The sequence below is a fragment of the Ursus americanus genome, chromosome 17 (assembly GCF_024610735.1).
Source record: "Ursus americanus isolate L20-20 chromosome 17, mUrsAme1.1.p, whole genome shotgun sequence".
Lineage (NCBI taxonomy): Eukaryota > Metazoa > Chordata > Mammalia > Carnivora > Ursidae > Ursus > Ursus americanus.
This window is the reverse complement of record NC_142143.1, coordinates 4570294-4590012: the sequence shown is the minus strand read 5'-3', so window position 1 is coordinate 4590012 and position 19719 is coordinate 4570294. Positions and strand designations below refer to the sequence as shown.

At 56.9% G+C, this 19719-nt stretch overlaps 1 protein-coding gene across 3 annotated transcripts in view; it reads right to left on the bottom strand.

Moving 5' to 3' along the window:
* PHF21B (PHD finger protein 21B) overlaps positions 1 to 18885 on the bottom strand; it is a 90631-nt gene extending 71746 nt beyond the window's left edge. For 2 of the 3 annotated variants that reach the window (XM_045780098.2, XM_045780100.2), the window contains exons 1-2: positions 18832 to 18885; positions 17866 to 17931 (exon numbers count right to left, since the gene is read on the bottom strand). In XM_045780098.2, the coding sequence (XP_045636054.2) occupies positions 17866 to 17931; positions 18832 to 18885 (120 nt within the window). Of the gene's footprint in view, positions 1 to 17865; positions 17932 to 18118; positions 18137 to 18831 lie in introns of those variants that run through there. The other variant, XM_045780101.2, reaches the window with a different exon arrangement.
* Positions 18886 to 19719: the final 834 nt, after the last annotated feature.

The window sequence follows — 19719 nt, the reverse complement described above, 5'->3', positions numbered from 1 at the left end:
TAGACACACCTCTCGTGAGCCCTTACCGTGCACCTGCCTCACCTCAGACTTCAAGTTCACGAGGCAAACCCTGGTGCTGCTCCTGCCTCACGGGGGCGTAAACGGAGGCATCAGGATGGCCAATATCTTGTTCAAGGTTACAAGACTTACACGGGTCGGAGATGGGATCTGAGGGTTGACCCCATGGAGAGTTGTTCAGGGTCAAGGTCCAGAGCCAGAAGTGCCCCCGTCTCCTCTGATCGCCCGGAGCACCGACGGCTGCCGTCTCTGGCCGCCACGCCGTGCCCCAGGCTGCCCTACAGATGCCATGGGGGTGACCTGGAGCTCCTGGAGGACAGTCAGCTCCTAATTCCACGGAGCGCCGCCCCCAGCACTGCATCGTTGATCCGTCTGTGGGTCACAAAGGTCTCCCCCGGGGGTGGATGGAGGGATGAAGGAAGGGGACCAGGAGGAGCTAGAACCGATATAGGAGGCCCCAGACCTAAACCAAAAACCAAGCCCTCCCCGTTAAATCCCTTTTCTTCCTCCAACAGCACATGCATGATGAATACTGAGCCATGGTTGTCACGGGAGGGGTCGGCCCTCTCCAAGTGCATTTCGGCTCAGCCATTGCAGGACTTCATGTACCTAGTGGGGGCAGGGCAGTGAGCGTGCCCGCCAGCCAAGTGATCTCAAGACCGGGACTGAGTGCCGCGTCCTTCCACCCCCAGGTCTCTGGGAGCCGCAGAGCCTGGGGAACGGGGAGACCTGGGTGCGAATCTGAGCACCACCATCTAAGAGATCGGTGACTTGGGAAAGTCACTGACCTCTCAGGGCTCAGTTTCTTCATCTGTAAAATGGGTATGCGAGTGCCTGCTGGGGTCACACAGATGCTTCTGGAATCCTGGCTCTGCTCCTCGCTCACCATGGGCCTCGGTCAGGTCACTTATCTCTCAAGGCCTTAGTTTTCCCGTCTGCAAAATGGGGAGAATCCCATCGATGCTTTCCAGAGAGAACGGAGCGCTCCCTCCACCGGGAGGTTGAACCGCAGCGCCTGTGACAAGTGGACACAGACACTGATCCTCTCGTCTCTCTTGTCTCCCCCTCGGAGGCTGTGTCTTGTTTACAGCCATAAGCCGACCTCTGCCACGTGCCCGGGACCCAGAGAACCGGGAGGGATGGACTTGGGGGGAGGGGGTGTCGAAGGACATACAAGTGCCTATGGGGGTGAAGAAGATTTTTAGGGACGCTGACCTTGACCCCAACCCCAGCCGCCTCCCCCTCCACAGGCCGGTCACACGCTCCGAACCAAGACACGAGGGCGAAAATGAACACCGACGCGTGGCAGACGTTTACTGCAGGCCCCAGACAGAACACTTACCTAAAGAGCTTAAAATGCTTGCAGCCCCAGAGAAAACGATTCCCTTACAACCTGCAGGGAGCTGTGTCCCCTGCCAGCCAGGCCAGCCTGCCCAGTTGTCGCCGTGTGCCCAGCCCCCGCTCTACCAGTAATCCCAGAGCCACCGGCACACAACGGGGCCCAGGGCGGTGGGGTGTCATGGGGCTACTGCCTGAAGGACACATGGGTTACACCTGGCCCGACGGCAGCAGGATTTGGGAGCTGGGAGAGTACACGTGTGCACGGGCATAGGGAGCAAGCTGGGGAAGGTTTCCACAGGACAGACGGCTTGTAGCGGCAGGGGCAGGACATGGACCCGGGTCTGTGGGCTCCAGAGGCCGCTCTCTTCCAGCCCCTCCCACCGCCTCTTATCCTAGGCTCCACGACCTCACAGGGGTGCTGGGAAGCGGGTGCGCAAAGGGCCACGTGAGCAGGTGCCTGTCTGGCAGCCGGCTGCCCAAATGGGCAGTATGACACCCCTGCCCCCTGTCCTGTACCCTCAGGGCCTCTCTGCTGGCAAGTGCGGCCACATGGCATGCTTTGGCCAACAGAATGGGGGCAAGAGTGACATGGGACACAGCCTAAGGGCTGGAGGCCCTAAAAGGAAAAGTGCTGAGCAAGAGCAGAGACCTGGGGCCTAACACAGCCTCACAGCACCCAAGCGTCCCCGGGGCACAGCCTGTTCCGCACGGGGCAGCTAGAACACTGTGGGAACGCAGTGGGCCCTTCCATTAGAGCACGAAAGAGCAGCCCCTTCCCGACCCGCTTTGTGAGGGGACCATTCTGGGTTCTGTTTACGACCAACTAGCCACTGACACACGCTAGCCCTGCACAATTTCCCGACGCAGTGTACTGTGATAACGGGGCGATAAAAGGACGGGAATGGAGGTCTGGGGGCAGGCTCTTTCTTTCCATCTTTGTGCCTTCGGTGACAGGAGCTGGAGTCATGATAAGGCTCCCTGCCGAACCCTGGCCAGGGGGACTGACCCTGGGAGGGAGCCCCTTGGCATGACCTTAGAGGCTGCCAGACCTGAGCCCCCTAGCCGGGGCTTGGGAGCTGGGGAAACAGCCACCCCATGGCCTTTCCCACCAGCCACACCTTCCAGTCCTGCTCCAGTGTGGGCGGCAGCAGAGCAAGGGTGATGACTGACCGCGGCCCCCCGCTGAACCCCAGAAGCCTCCGAAGGCATGGGGATTGTTGTTGAGTGTATCTTGCGCACAAGGAACAAAGCCTCCGCATGTGGAGGTATGGGAAGGTTCCAGGGTTCACACCCCGCTCCGTCTGAGCCGCTGACCACACCCCCTACTGAAGAGCTCCTGCATCACTTCCTGTTCCCGTGAACAAGGATCACAGCTTTGTTCCGAGGAGTAACACAGCACTACGGCGTGGAAGACCGCTGGCACACAGTAGGTGCAATATAAGTGGTGGTGGTGGGGATGGGGAAGACAGTGGACACTCCCGCCCACTCACGTCGCCCCAGCAGCCCCATGCACAGCCAAGTCCCCCGACTTCCCTCGTGTTTCCATTTCGCTCTTGCAATGACCCTGCGAAGTGCCAGTGACCTCTCATCCCCACTTTACAGATGCAGAAAATGATGCAGAAAGATCAAAGCCTGACCCAACAGGGCCCTGGGGACACAGAGGGGACTTCAGTTCCTCACTCAGTCCCACAAGACACCCCCCTCCACCCACCACTCCCTGAGATGCCAAGGACCGCGGGTCATCAGGTACAGGGAAGACCATGTGAACCTCAAATGCCACGTACACGTGCGGTGTCCCCAGCCCCTGGGACGGCTGGCAGGGTCCATCCTGGCCGGCAGCCAGTGTGACACACAGACCATGCAGGCACTTGAGTTCACACCCAGAGACCAACCTGAGTTCACACGGCAGCTCCAGAGCCAAGCCCGTGGATGAGTAACTGTGCCCCTCCGAGCCTCGGTTTCCTCCCCTGGCAGATGGGAGCGGGAGCAGGAGTTGGGGTCGTTGGAAGAAGTCCAGGTAGCAAGGGGCCTGTCACAGGGAAGTGCTGGCTCCATCTTCCCACCCGTGGCGAAGGCTCTAGAACAGCCCAGAGATGATGTGGCCTCCCGGGCATCCAAGAGAGCCGACGCAGCCACGGGGCAGCAGGTCCGAACCAACGCACACACGTGGCAATTTGCAGATTACAGATGGACTTCCGCATAGTGAATTTCATCCCCACCACCGACCCCAGACGCAGGGTCCTTTGTCACAGCCATTCCACAGATGTGAGAGTTGAAGCCCGTGGAGATGTGTGCCGGGCACAAAATCCTAAGGTTCCTGGGAGGTGGGAGCCTGTAGGAGGAGAGCCTTGGACTCCAGCTGGGGCCCTCCACTTTCCTACAAGACAAGGGGCAGCTTCCATGCCGCCCAGCAGCTGTGCGTTCCTGCTCGCTGTCTACTGTGTCCAGAGCACCTTTTCCTGCTACTGAATGAGAACCTATCAGGGCAAAACCATCGGCTGGCTGGTTTTCAAGCTGGAGTTTCCAAACTCTCCACTTCTGGTGAGCCACCAGCTATAACAAATGACAAACCCCAGATTTTCTGGGGTCGTCCTGATGTCAATATCCACACCAACTGCTGGGTAACACATTGAGAAAACACGGTCACGATTTCGGCAGCTCCCCTCTCAGCTCCCGACTGGAGGGAAAGGGTGGAGAAGGCAAACGCCAAGGGGGCCCGAGGCGTTCCTGGCATTGGGGTAGCATCAAGAGGCCACCATCGACTCTGATCCCCCAGCCCTTCCTTACCTGAGGTCGGTGTGATTATCTTCAACTGGCAGGTGCACTGGGGCTGAATAGTCTCTCCCAAATTTCTGTCCACCCAAAATCTCAGAGTGTGACCTTACGTGGAACTAGGATGTTTGCAGATGTGATCAGCTGAGGTCACACTGGGTTAGGGCAGGCCCTAAATCCAACTTCTGGGGTCCTTATGGGAAGAGGAGAGGACAGAGACACGGGGACAATGGCCACGTGAAGCCAGAGGCAGAGACTGGGGAGAGGCAGCCGCGAGCCCAGGAGCAGCAGGAGCCCCCAGGAGCTAGAGAGGCAGGAAGGACCCTCCTCTAGATCCTTAGGAGGGAGCACAGCCCTGCCCCCACCTGGATTTCAGACTGCCGGCTCCAGACTGGGAGAGTGAATTTCTGTCGTCGTGAGCCGCGCGGTTTGTGGTCATCTGCCACAGGACACCCATGCACTCGGAGAAGGTCAGTAACTGGCTGGGCTCCCTGGGCTTCCGAGCAGCAGAGCCAGGCCCAGCGTCCCAGTCCTCCTTCCGCTCCTGCGGTGCCCCCTCCCCACCATGTCCACTTCACCTGGCACACCCCCCATCCCCACTTAGAGGCTGCTGATTACCATGAAAGATTTGCAAACGTCCCCACTTCCACCACATCCAAATTAGTGTCATTACAGGAAAGAAGTCCAGATAAAAATACCCAAACCCGGGGAGCGCCCGGGAGAGAATGAGTGCATCTCTGAGCAGCCCGCAGCACCAGCATCTGGACTCGCGGGCAGTCCAGCTGCGGGAGGGCCGCCCACCTTCCAGGCCGGGCCAGGGTCCCCTCCGTGCCAGCTCCAGCCAGCCTGCAAGGTCCCCACTCCCTGCGCCGTGTTTGCCCTTTTCCATCAACCAAACAAAGCAGGAGAGATGCACAGAGCCTTGGGAAAGCGGGTCGGTACATTCTTCCCTCCGTCGCCAAAGAGCGCGGGCGCGGGGGCAGTGGGGGAGGGGGATAAATTACCGTGCGCGCGTCCAGCTGCACCAGGATGTAATAAAATGAGTTGCTAAGATACGAGTGCCAAAGAAGTTCATTAAAGGACACTTTAAACCAAGCTGCCAGACTCTTCTCCCTTTAAAGGCTACTTATTTGGTCCCGTCCCTCGTGTTTATAATTAGATCGACAATATGAGAGCGGCGGTCCCCATTCGAGCCCACTCAGCAGAACTTGTTAATAAAATAACTTCAACAAGGCGCTGACTTCGGCCGGGGCGCCGGGGGTGCGGGGCGGCTGCGGCCCGTTTTATTTACAGGAATATATTTGAGTTCTACTTACTTATCTAAACGAGAACGGAATGTTCCTGAAGAATCTCAACGGCCCTCCAACAGGGCGATCGACCGCTTTCCCCTAACAGGGGCTGGTGGGGAGGGGTTGTCTCTAGGGCCCAGAACCGCCGACTCTCAGGGCTCGCTATCAGACGCTCCTGTCTTAGCACCTGGAGGTCACGGAAGCTGGGCGCTCAGTGCGCGGACGCCACACGAGACGGTGACTGGGGAGGTAGAGGCAGGACATGATTAGATCACGACCCGGTATGACGGAGCTGTGAAGGGGCACTGGCCCAGACGAGGGACAACAGCCCGCCTCACCTAGGCCCGGATGATGGAGAGGAAAGAAGCGGGGCGTGGGGAAGGGAACTCGGAAAGGCCATCAGAGGACGCACCACGGGGACACAGCTTGGATCTGGCTGCAGGGGTGTCCCCCTGGGCCAGCAGCATTTAGAAAAGGCCTTAATGCACGTACTACCCACACCCACACTCATGAGATCTCACGGATGCAGGAACTTTCTGGTTTCTCCCGAAGTGTCAAAGGAGCAGGCCACGGGGTGATGGGTGACGGGTGGTGCTGGGCCATGCTGCCCATGCCCCCACAGCAGGGCATGGGCTCTCCAGGGGGCCCGGCCCTCAGCAGGACCATGCACTGGCCTGCGGGGTCAAAGTTCGTGATTCTGCATTAGTGAGTGCATCTCAGATCGTAATTAGACGGTTCCAGAATCCTTGATGCACCTTAGCATTTCGGAACAGGATCTCAGTGTAGGGAGAACCAGCCTGGTCTCCCATCTAATTGCCATTGGTTGTTGCTTCCCCTTGGCTGGTTAGGTGCTGGTGGACAAAGGACTTAGAACAACCAATTCTATCCTGGGACAGCACATGAGGGAATTTCTCCAGACTTGGGAGTTAAAATCGCCCATCTGGTAACTTCTACCTTTTATTCAAAATTCTGCCCCATGGAAGGGCTGCTCCCTCTTACACGTTATAGCCAATTGACTATTTAAGGGGAGGGATCAGTCGTACTGGAGAGGACAGCCCCACCCCCACCCCGTCCCATCAGCTCCCTGACCTCCCTCACACTCACCTGTCACTCTCTCCCAGCCACACCAGCCTCCACTGGTAAAGCCAGGCACGCCCCACCCCAGGGCCTTTGCACAGGCTGTTACCTCTGCCTGGAACACTCTTCCTGCAGAGAGCCACGAGGCTCACTCTGCCAGCTTCTGCAGGCCTTTGCTCCACAGCTACCTTCTCAATGAAGGGCTTAAGTCACCGAGAGCTCTGTCACCCTGTTCCCTTCGAGCCCCCTCCCTACGCTGAACACCCCAGACCCCCAGGCCCAGCTCCTGCTTTAGATGTAGGCCACAGGTGGCTCCTTGCAACCACCCTGTGACATGCCCACCGGCTGGTGCCGCAGCCATAACCGCGTTCAGGACCCCTCTGATCTCTGCCCACGATGATGCCCACAACTGTCCTGTCACCTCTCCCGTCAAGCCAGGACGAGCCCCTGGAGGGGCCTTCTTGAACAAATGTCCCCTCGGCGGTGGCAGCTGGGAGGAGGCTGGCAACGTGGGCAAAGAAACCTCTGCATTCAGTGGGGCTGTCAAACTGCAGTTTAAGAACTAATTCTGGCATTTATCTGTGGTGCGTTTATTACCACCGAGACGAGACGCATTAATCACAGAGAAGAGTTAGTATCACTGATTGTAGGAAATGCTGCTTGTCACTTTGTAACCTGCATCTCACGTTAAATTCTGGATCACAGTCTCTTATATGTGTATATTTTTAATTGCATTCTCAAGTTCATTTACATGCGCAGATTGGCTTTCCGCCTGAATGACATCAAAGAGAAACACATCTCCCGCTCTTTCTCTCTCCCCTGCCCCATCCCTGCCTTTTTCTCTTTTGGGGGGCAAAAAGCCTCTCCCCAGATCGATTACAGTATCACCCGGGGGCAGCCTGCTGGCGTCCCCCAGGGAGACCCAAGGGACCTCTCCCAACGGCTGTTTCAAGTAACTCTTTGCTGTTTCCACGCAAGGGAAGAAAAGGCAGCCATGATTTCCCCTAAGGACAACCACTCCCCTCAAATTGCAATCTCTTCACACCTTTTCCGTTTAGGAGGGGTGACTCTCCCCACGCAAGCCCACAATCAGTCTCCGAAGGCGGGAGCGCGCGCGGGCGGACTGGGTCACAAACACCCCTGCAGGGACTCTTTCTGCACCAGCTTTTTGAAACTTACCTGCACCTCGAGAGCCGCGGTCTGGTTCAGTGAGTTTCATAAAATGGGCAGTTCCGGACTGTGCTGGGTGCTGCCAATGCTGCCTGTCCCCTACTTGTGCCAATCAGGGGTCAACTGTTCTTAAAGTCTAAGGACAGGGGACATCTTGTGCAAAATCCCAGCACGTCACACTGTGGACCCCCCCACCAGGATGCTTCTCCCCCAAAAACCCTCCAATGAATGAAAGGTAACTGTTTGAACAAAAACAACAGGCAATTCTTGTGTGACTGCGATGTGTGGTCAGGAAGACCGGCGTCCCCCGGGGCTCGTTCTGGTTCCTGGGTGCCATCCCCATCCCCCGCTCAGGGCCTCAGTTTCCCACATGTGACATGGGGGCTTGATAGAGGTGCCCCCCAACGCCCCCCATGGCTCTCCCATCTTGTGCTTTGAGCCGTCATGCCAAGTCTGGGGGGACACACACCCTCAATTTTCACCAAATCCCAAATTCATGACCCAGGGCCAGCTGTGGCCACACGAATCCATGGAGACAAGAGCAACCCAGAGGTTCTATCCCGACAAAAAGCCGTCTACTTCTCCATGGCAATAACATCTTTGGGGTGCTGCCAGCTTTCTGCCTCGCGCATTATGGTTGATAAAGTGGTGCTGCTAACAGCTCCCTCTAACTCCACGGCCCCGCTGCATGCTGGGAATTACGCCAGGCACTTGGGACGCGCATCCTCACTAATCCTCAGGACAACCTTGCCTGGGAAGCAGCATTATCCCCACTTTGAGATAAGGACAGAGCCACCTGCCCCTGCTATTGTAATGACGGGGAGGCGGAGGAGCCACTCAGCTTTGGACAAAAAGAACCCTAAAATCCCCCGAGGAAGCACTTCTTTCTGCTGTGTTTTAACACAACCAACACAGGTGCCAAGCAAAAAAAAAAAAAAAAGAAGAAGAAGAAAAAGAAAGAAAAAAAATGAAGCGCGGCCCATCGGAGACTGCACGGGACGCCCACTGTTGGCAGTCGGAGGCTGGAGCCAGGACGGAGCTGGACCAGCAATTTCTCACTGCGCTCTGGAAACTGTTACTACTGAACAATAAGTAACCACCAATAAAAAAACAAAACAAAACAAAAAAACTTAAGGAAGCACGTTAGTTCCTTTGGAAAACAAAGGCCGTTTCCAAATCAGAAGATGCCTCCACATTTCACTGTGAAATAACACTAAAAACGAGAAGAATCCCGGTAGCCGAGCCAGAGGGGGCCAAGGTGGGGCCGACAGAGCGGAGGGTGGGGAGGAGAGTGTGCTTTGGGGCCAGTCCGAATCTCAGCTTCCACCCTGCACAGACCCCTCCCTGCACCCAGCCTCCTGCCCACGCCCCACCCTGGTGTCCCATGCAGGACTGGATGCAGACCCAGGGTCCCTCCGAAGCTCTATGATCTTGTACTTTGGAGTAAAGCTCCCACTCATCAGCACGGACCAGCTACCCTTCATTCAGCAGTGCTTGTCCCTGACACGCTAACTTTACTTAACTTTTATCTGAATGCATGTCCCGGACACTTGTCTAACTCCTGGCATGAAGTGCTGCCATCCTTCCCTCCACACTCCAGTGGAGGGGTGAGGACCATGAGGCCCAGAACTGGATTACAGCCCCTCCACTCAACAACGCCTGTGTCATGTCAACAAGCCACTCGATCTCCCTGGGCTTCAGCCTGTCCTCAATAAAATGGATCAGGAGCTGGCCTTCCCCAAAGGGCTATGTGAACAGTGAATGGGTTGGTCCGAGAGAGCCCTGGGAGGGGCTTGGCTCAGGCTAGCCTTGAGCAGGATGGAGAATCAGAAGAGGACGGCCAGGTCCCACCTGCTGAGGACCCGGGGCTTAATGCATCGTCCTGCTGAACCCTCGAGCTTCTCTCTCGTGTCACTTCTTGAGCACCTCCCGTGTGCCACTCTCTGCTGCCTGACCTGCGAGGGGCTGTAATTCCCACTTTACAGCTGCCGAATATGGAGCAGCCACAGGAGGACGGCGCTGGGTCTACAACTCCCGCCTGTCCAGTTGCAAAGCCTGTGCTTAACCTCTTTGTTACATGCCTCTCGGACACAGAAGTTAAAAGCCTTCTTGGCGGCCCTCTTCCAGAAGGGAGATCAAATTCAGAGTCCTAGCTCCTTAAACAGTGCACATTTCAAACAGCGTAGCCATGCTGTACCCTCCTCCGGAAACCCGCCTCTTCCCCCGAAGTCCTGCTGCATCTGGGGTAAAGGCCTCGGAGGCTGAGCAGACAGATACCCCCCCAAAGGGGCCTCCTCAAGTCCCCCGTGTGTCACCGACGCTGCTCGCGGCAAGAGCCCACGCTGCCAGGGAAGGTAGGCTCTTGCTCGGGCCCAGCGGCCAGCTCCAGCGGGTGACCAGGCAGCGGCGCGTTTAGCGTGAGCTCATCCAAGGGATGTGAAAATGGCAGCAAGCCCGTGACTCGGTTCCTGGACAGACAAAGGTGTCGGAGGAAAAACTTGCTAAATCACAGGGCTAATCATCATAGCCAGCAGCTCTAATGAGGCACCGTGGGATTACCAAAGTTATTATCAGTCATCTCATTGAAAAAATTCAAAGCTAATTGAAATCAATTGTACAGCTCCGTCAGCAGCTGTTTTAAGAGGCTAAATATCAAAGCGAACCTTGGACTGGCTGGAGAAGGCAGCACAGCCAACGTCAACGTCCACCAGGAGCCACGGGGCAACAGGACACCCTCACTTGGAAAAGAATGTGCGGAGCCGTCCTGAGCAGCAGTGCAAAGCTACGGGCTCCCCCAGGTGCAGGGCGGGGCTCAGCAGGCGTCTCCTGTGGTCACGGATGCAGGAACCACAATTCCCTTCAATCAACCTCTTCGCTTCCTGGTTGAGATAGGTCCTTTTACTACACCCACTTTATGGATAGGAAGCTCAAGGAAGTCCCAGGCTACTCAGCCAGGTGTGGGGAGCTGGGATATGAACTGTGGCGTAGGAATGAAGGGTCTCTGCTCTTGCGGCTACCTCGTGTTTGACTCCACGATGCAGGGGCCCATTGGCGATGAGGCAGTGGCTACAAGAGAAGGCACCGTCTCGGTGGTCCCAAACTGCCTGACCTTGGGAAGCTGCCCTTCTCTGATCTGTCCAGCAGGAAAGATTCCCCTGCCCGGCCTGCCCCCAAGTCCTGGGATTATCCTGACAATCAAATAAAAAGCATCAAAGAGGGGATGGAACAGACAGGTCCATCGAAAAGTATGGTGCGGCAGCCATAGAACTGTGTCTCTGTGCAATCTGTCTCTCTGCTTCTCTACAGGAGATCCCCAAGCACCCCATCAGAGCACAGCATCCCACCTGCTGCCCCAGTGAGCCCGGTGGCTGGACATCTCATGCAGACACCTCACTAGGCTTGAAGGGACAGGAAACGGCAGATACACCTGTCTCCCCAGCTATCTGTGAAAATGTTTGCAGAGCCCGCTGAAAGCATTTTGTAAGTGTAAAAGCCTTATAAAAGGAGACGTCACTGCTACTGATACCACACCACCCACCATCACCTCCACGTCCCCAGTATTTGGTGGATGCTCGTTCAATGTTCGTGGGATTGAAGCGAGTTCTTCCCAAGACAGATGTGCACAATACAGTGTCAAGTGTAAAAAGCCAGTTGAGACACGGTACGCTTAGCGCCCGCACTGCGCGTGTTTACCCATGTTTCGGACGTTTGTGTCTGCACGGCACATGCCCTGCTCTCATCCCCAAGCCAGGATGGGGCGGAAAGAAGGTGGCTTGTGTGTTTAGACCTTCAGGTTCATACCTTGAGCCTTTTTCCGAGCAAGCATGTGTTGCTTTTACAATAAAAACTTTTTTGAAAGCAGAATTCTTCTTTATCTCCTCGTTGTTAAGAGAAATAATAAAAAGAACATTGCTCACCACCTGCCTTAGCTAAGATTTGACTTCAGGAGAATGGTGATTATTTTCTTAGTTCAAAACAAATCCTCTCATTTTCACTACGTAATCCCGAAAAGTTATTCACTGACTTATATCATGTATGTATTACATACACTTCATATATATTTATTGTTACACATTGACACTTCCGGTACTGATTTCCCTTATCGTATACTTCATAGCAAAAATAAAAGCGATAATACAAACGTAACTGATAAACGCGCGTCCTTGTATACGTACGTACACACACATACTTTTTTAAACCAACTGACCAGAGTTGCTAATTAGGTTTCCAGAAGCGCCACCCCTCCCAACTAATTTCTCAGCTCTAAGAAGTTGAGGCAGGAGGAAGAGGATCACCAAGTGGCCCCCTGCCCTTGCAGCCTGTTAGGTGCTGGTCACCAAGGGCTACGGTGCCAGCAGCCTCCCAGCCTCCTCCCCCATGTCACGCACGGGCCCCACCATCCATGCGAGAGCCTCCCTATGCAGGCGACAAACATGTAAAGAGCTCAGATAGTCTGGGTGGGCCAAGCAGGGAGGGAGTTCAGGCCTCCTTTCCTCTCCTCCCTTCCCACCTGCCCCCAGCACCATTCCTGCCCCTTCTTGACCGGTCTGCACTAATGACCCCTGGCTATTTCCAAGCCTACGGTATAAAATCCAGGCCCTTCACCCCGGCGAGTGATGCCTTTCTTGCCCTGGTCCCAGCTCGCCTTCTCTGATGGACATCTCCTGCTCTCTCCCATGGTCTTACTGCCAGAAAGTTCACAGCACCTGCTCATTTCTCCAGGCCATTGTCCCTTAGTGGGCTTGGCCACCAGCTTCTCCCATCCACAACCCCAGGTGTCCTCGAAGATCCCTGCCCCAAACTCCCTCCAGGAAGCTACTCTCAGTCTCCAGGCCAGGAACAACACAGGTGCTCCCACAGTGTGATTTTCACAGAACTTTTCTGGGATTTTTCTGGAAACACGGTTATCTATGCCTTACGCTTTGGTGAGGTTTCCAACAGCAGGGAGCTGTGTGTCTTACTCATTTCTATGTCTGCTCATTTCTAACATACGATAACCTGCCTTTTATCGATCGCATGCCCACTATAGGCTACAGATTCGGCTAGGACCGTTTGGTAAATCACTGCTAATTCTCATGCCCATCTTGTTACGAGGTCACGCACTTGCTCAACAAATCCACACTCAGTCCCTACAAAGCACTGCCTTGAGAATACAGGGGCAGAGAATACGGGAGATGGGGCCGGTGCCCTTCACGGAGCTTACAGTCTAGCACAAAGCAGACAGGAAAAGATCGAGAGAGACAAGAGCCAGCACCCTCTAGAGGTAAGGAGGGAGACGGGAGAGCGCCCTGAGCGGAGACCAAGCAGAACATACCAGAAAGGACAAAAGGAGATGCCATCCGTTATTCACATGGCCAAGAGAAGGAAACAACCCAAACGTCCATCAACTGGTGAACAGCCAAGCAAACTGGTCTATCCGTACAACGGAATATTACTGAGACGCAAAAAGGAACGAAGGGCCACCACCTGCTACCGCTCGGATGACCCCTGAAAACTTTACACTCAGTGAAGCGAGCTGGTCATAAACCGCACATAGCGTGCGATTCCACTCACAGGAAAGCCAAAACAGGCGACTCTCTAGAGACAGGAGGCAGATCAGTGTTCATTAGGGCTGGGCGGGGGTGGGCAGCCAGGGAGAGCCGGAGGGGGGGATCTCTTTGAGAGATGGAAATGTTTTAAAATTGATGGCGGTGACAGTTGCAAATCTCTGTGAATATACCAAAAAAACCACTTAACTGTGCATTTTAAATGGGTGAATGATACGATAGGTGAATTGTACTTCAATAAAGCTGTTTTGGGTTTTCATGGTGGTGGTTTTTTTGTTTTGTTTTGTTTGTGTTTTGGTGTTTTTTGTTTTTTACAGGGGATTCAGTGAGGTGGCTACTGCCATCTTCCAACTAAGAGATGATGGGGGGAGGGGCAGAGTGATGGGGGGTCTGGGGGAGGGGAAGAGGGACTCCAGGAACAGGGCGCAGGTGAGTATGGAAGGGCGGGGGACATGGGCTGTTGGGCGGTAAGGGGGGGTGGCGGGTCAAGCCAGGGCTGGGGGCTGCTGTCCTAGTCCATACTCTTCCCTGCAGGGCCTGGAACGTGGAGCTTTGGGACACTTTTCTCTTGAGCCCGTAATGATGCTATCAGAAGCCTGAGAACTTCCACTCGAAGTCAGAAAGATGAAAACGTACCCTCCTGGATAAGGACAGACTTGAAGGAAAGCTGGGAAAACGGCATGTCCTTTTACCAAAGGACTGCAAATGATCAGGAGCTTTTGGAATAAAACCCAGCCTGCAATTTTGTTCGGTGGATACTTCCCAGGCGGAGTCCCTCTGGTGTCCAGTGTGGCTAGTGAATCACGGTGAAGACATGATTCAGCGCCCGGGTGCGTGCCACATACATAATACCCTTCAAGAAGATATAGTTTTATTGCTGCACTAAAGGACAGCCCCTCAGAATCCTGAGTCCATCAAATCGATGGATCGAGCGGCACGAAAGACCCCAAGTTCACCTCTGAGGGGTTTCTCTCTCTCTCTCTCACGAGGCCACACCAGCCCAGCCGGGCTGCAGTTACCCACAGAAGGCTCTTCTCCCTCTGTGCTGAAGCCTAACTTCATGAAGCTCAGGTCTGGAGATGCCCGCTACACGTGGCACCCAAATGTTGTGCTGAGAACTCCAAAGAGGGAAGGGGAAAAAAAAAACCACCCAGTATTTATGATGGGTCTGTTATTTACACGGAAGTGCTTGTTGCTTGACAATTTAGATAACAATGTTACTGCCTCTCTGCGTGTGCCGCAAATTCATGGCGTAAAACCATTGGAGCAACTAATGGGGTCTTCACACATCATATCTCGTTAAAAACGAGGGGTCTGTCCTCCACTGGAATTCAAAACCTGGCAGCCAGGCGCGGCCACACCTGGCAATGCGGCCTGGCCAACACTCAGCTCTGACCAACTCCCCACACCCCCTTTTTTTTTTTTTAAAGGAAAATATATGAACTCCGTTTTCAAACAGCAGGGTCCTATGGAAGCTGGTTTCCTGTTTATCCCCCAATCCACCGATGGTGGGAGACACACCGGAGAGTTATACAGTATTTGTATCTCTCTACTTCTAACCGACAACCAACCTATTTCCTTCTATGAGTCCTTGATAAATATCTTGAAACACTTGTCCATGTTTCTAGAAATCACTGAAAAAAATTCCAGTGTCAAGGGCATGAATGGGAAATTGATGGCTGGGCACCAAAAGATATTACTCAGCTGCTATTGTATTCCTAACAGATGTGGATAATGGGGTCATCCGTTCGCTTTACTATCTAGTTCATCATCCACGTATGCACTTTTAATTGAAACTTAACCTTTACATCCCACATTCCAGGCAGGAGCAGCACAAAAACACATCTCTGGAAGTGTAAATGGCATGAGTTTCTTCCCGAGCAAATCCAGACATGAGCACTACCTTTAATTTTATGTTGAGTAAAAAACAAACTCTAAAATACTGGCCTTTTCATACCTGCTCCCACATTTCTGCTACTCCTGGGCAGGTTCCGAGGTGACCAAGCCGAGCCCTGCTGCTCCTCTTCCAGACCCTGGGCGCAGCCCAGAATCACCTCCAGGAGCTTGTTCATGGACCTTTCTCCAGCCGAGCTGCCAATCACCACCAAACTCTCCCAAGGAGGGAGAGCCGAGTAAATGTTAAGTCTACCCAACTCATTTCATAGGTGACCTCTGAAAGATTTCACCGCGGAGCTTGGGAGAGACAAGGCAGCTTTATTAGCATGCTGCACCACGGCCTCAGCCCCCTCCCCTCCCTCTTTTATGAGCCCTTGTTATATAAAATGCCACAAAGGGAAAAGGAAAAACAACAGACAGTTCCAAACACAAGTTCCGATGGCCAGGCCCAACACTGGCTGCTTACGAGATGTTATATTCAGTCATTTAAGAGAGAAACATTTTTAAAAGGCCGGAGAACAAAAGTTTTCCTTGTTTCCTTTCTTTTTGAACACACACTCAACACACACAAAAAGATGGAGGTACATTCCATTCGCAAGCATCTTTCCTTTCCTGAGTTCAAATTTAAAGGCAAAGGCAGACTGGAGTAGGACAGCTCCGCTCCTTCCCCGAAGCTGCACCGGAGCCTCCAAACAGAATTTTCAAATGTTTCTCTCAGCCTCATCTAAATTCCGGCATGACAGATAATAAATAGCTACTCATTTACTATCATCATAAAATTTTAAACAGCCTTGAAACACTTGCTACAATACAGAAAAAATAATCAAACCCAAGCTCTGAAAAGCCACTCCAATAGTAAAACTATTGCCACGTAGAAACACACATAAAGACATTGTTGCAATAAAAGCTGCTGGATTACTGGATTCTCTCTCCCTCTCCCTCCCTCCCTCCCTCTCTCTCTTAAATCTTCCACTCAGAGCGTAAGAGTCAACAACTTGCCGTTTTACCCAGTGAAAAAAGGGCTTAGCAACCCTCAGCTAGCACACTGTACCGGATTTGGTGATGGGGTTCTTTTTCTAAAAAAAAATAATAAAGTATCTGATTTGATTCTACACAGTGATTAAACATCTTTGTGCTCAGCGAAGGGTCTTCCAACCCCTCCCCCTCCAAAAATGGCATCAAAGCAATCAAAATGGTAATGCCGGGCCTGGGTCCCCTCCCCCCGCGAACTCCCCGACTTCGCCGGGGCCGCGCGCCGGACCCCCCTCCGGCGGGAATGGAAGCTTCCACGCCTGGACGGGGGCGCGGGCCGGGCGGGCGGGCACGCGCGGCCGGGGAGGGGGGGGCCGCGGCACCGACAGAAAGGGGTTAATGCATTCGTCCCAACCCTCCCGTCCAGCCGGGCGCCCCCGACCAGGCGCGGACCCGCGGGGACAGCCATCTTTCTTTCCGCAGCCCCGGCCCCCTCCTCTTACGCGCGCCCCCTCCCATCACTTTTCAACTTTAAAGACTCGAAATTTACACCCGGCCTCCGAGTTCTCCCGCTCCGCGGTCGCCGCCACCCCCGCCGATCTCGTCCAAGTCTCTCCCTCCACCGAAAACCCCTCCGGGGAGGGGGCATCGGATCCGCGGCCGGGAGTTGGAGGAGGACGGAGGGGGGCCACCTCAGCGGCCGCGGCGGGGGCGGGGGCGGGGGCGGCGCTGTCCAAGTTTGGTGCTGACGGCGGCGGCCGGCATTCCGAAGGAAGCGAGATCGATGGCCAGGGGGCGCGGCGGGGCGGGGGCGGGCCCGCGGAGGGGAGGGGCCTCGGGGAGGGGCGCCGGCGCCCCCGCCCCCGCCAGCCTCGGAGCCCCGGGAGCGCCATTGGCTGCGCCGCTCAAAGTTCTCGGCTCCGGGCGGCGCGGAGAAGGGGCGGGAGCGCGTGTGCGGGGAGCGGGGCGCGCAGGGGGAGGAGCGGAGGGGGAGGGGCGCGAGCGGCGGGGAGGGAGGGGGCGGGGGCGCGCGGCCGGCCGCGCTCTGGCGGCGGCATCTGTTCGTGGTGCTGAAACCCCGAGCGCTGAGCTCAGCGCAACTAAGTCACAATGGACAACTTTTCCTCCCCGCAGGGGCCGGGAGGGGGGTCGGCGGCCGTGCCCCCCGCCGCGAGGCGCTCGTCGGGTGTCCCAATCTATGCCTGAAGGCCAGAGACCAAAGTTGGGGCAGAACTAGGGGGTCCTGGGGGCGCCTTTCTTTTGTTCCCCGGGAGCTGGCGTCAGGTTCCGAGAATAAAAAGTGATGCTGGAGAAGTGGAGGGGAGGGGGGAGCCCAGAGGAACGATTCTTTAAATCATATTTGCAATGGAATCCAGAAATCGTTTCCAAAGAGTTTGGTGTCCAGGCCCGAAATACCGCCCCCCGCCACCCCTACCCTCACACCGGCGTGAAGTGGGGGACACCGAGCAGGGAGGAATTGCCACATTCCAAAAACATGTCCACCAACTCAAAATGGACGCCGGGCTGCTCGCCGCCTTTTGAGTGCAGCTTCTCTCTTTCGGCCACTGCCGGAGCCTTGCTCTCCCCCCTCGGCCTCCAAGAACCCAGCTCCTTCTTTCCAGAAAAGGGGGGGCGGGTAACTTTGAGGGTTGCAGATAGACTCCTTTGGGAGTCTGAGCGTGCGGCGCCGAGGCCGTCACTTTTTAGGGTGCTGCCAAAGTACCGGGCGACCCCTCCTCCCCACCGCGGGCGGAGTTGGGGGGCGCAGTCTCCAGCTCGCTTACTTGTTTGTCGTTGAGCGCGGCGATCCGCGGCTGCCTTTCGTGGAGCTGCTTCTTGAGGTCGCCGTTCTGCGGAAACACGGAGGAGCGGGCTCAGGCCGGCCGCCCCGGGGGGTCGAGTGCGCCCGGGGCCCGGCGGGCCGCAGCCCCCCCCGCCCGGCAGCCCGCGGGCCGGGCTGTCCGCAGCGCGCCCCAAGTTCCCGGGGCCGCGTCCCGCACGCGCGGCGGCCGGGCAGCGCCGCGCGGGGCCGCTTACCTGTGGCTGCCGCCTCATCGGGGCAGCTCGCGGGGCGGGGCGGGGGCCGCGGCCACCCGGCGGCGCGCCCCGAGCCGTGCAAGTTTGCAGGCAGGGGTGCGTGTGCGAGTGAGTGTGAGTGTGACTGTGTGCCGGGGGAGGGGGGAGGAACAAAGAGCCAAGTAAACACGGCGAGTCCGTGTCGAGCAAAGCTCATAAATATTCAAGTCGCGTCCTAATCTCCCCAACACACACACGCGCACGCCGCAATTCCGCTCGGGCTCCGGCCGCCACGCCGCTGCTAGCCCGAGCAACAATCGCCAAAACTACTTTTGCAAACTGTGCGGGGTTGCACGGGGGTGGGGGCCGGGCGGGGGTCGGTCCACACTCTCACACAAACACCCCGGGGCAGGCTCACGGAGGGGCCCCCTCCTGGCACCCTCAGTCCTGCAGACCCTGCGTGGAGAAAGAGAAGACGCGGGGCTCAGGTCCCACAGCCTCCGGACCCCACCCCCCCAAAACTGTGCAAGATTGCAAGAGAGGAGGGAGGAGGAGGAGCCCGGGGGGGCGAGGGGCCCGGGACGTAAAAACTCCCCCCACCGCCGGGGTAGGCTTGAGAAGGAGCCCTTTCTGGGCACCTTCAGCCGTGCAGACCCTGCGACGACGAGGAAGAGGACGCCGGGCTCGGGCGCCCGAAGCCCCCCACTCCTGGCCCGGGGCCCCCGGCCGCCTACCTGGTGGCGCGCGAGTTCCACGGCGAGCGCCTCAGGCCGGCTCTGCAGCTCCATCCCTGCAACTTGGGCAGCACTTTGCGCTCACTTTGGCCCCGGCTCCCGGGAAGTTGCGCGACTCCGCGGGGGCGGGAGCGGGCGGGGGCGGACCTGGCCTCCGGGGAGGGGGGGCACACAAGCCCCCTCCCCCAAGGCCGAACGGGAGGGAGGGGGGTCTGGCGAGGGGGAAGAAAGGCGGCCGGGAGCTGCGGCGCCGAGCCCGCGGCCGCTCCAACTCCTCAGGCTGCCCGGCAAGTTGCGCCGGGTCCCCGGGCCGCCCGCGCTGGCCCGCGCATGGCCCCCAGGTGCCGGGAGCCCCGCGCAGCCCCGCGCAGTCCCGCGCGCGCCCGCCCCGCCGCCACCACCGCCCGCGCGAGCCGCCGGCCGGCAGGGACTATATTTCCTCCGGCGCGCGCCTGGATCTCGCTGGGCCTCGGCAAAGTTGTGCCTCGGCACGATGCTAATTCGGCAGTGCCCGGATGGAGCGGGCCGGGGCGGCGGGGGGCGGTGCCGGAGCCCGCCGCCCGCCCCGCCCCCGCCCCGCCCGCGCGTGCGCACTGCAGCCCCGCCGCAGCCCGGCACCCCGACCCGAGAACAAAAGTGGCGGTGCGAAGGGGCGCAAACTCGCCGGCCCGCGGCTTGGGGCTGCCCGCCCCGGGGCCGTTGGGGCCAGACGCCCCTCCGTCTTTCCGCCCCCGCGCCCTGCCGGACGCGAGGAAAACGGGCCGCGCAGCCCAAGGCCGGGGTTGTAGATACTTTCTGGTGGGAGGAAAAAAATGTACATTTTATCATTTCTTTTCTGCTCTGGCGCTCGGTGCTCCCTCTCTTCCCCTACTTCCTCCTCCCTGCTCC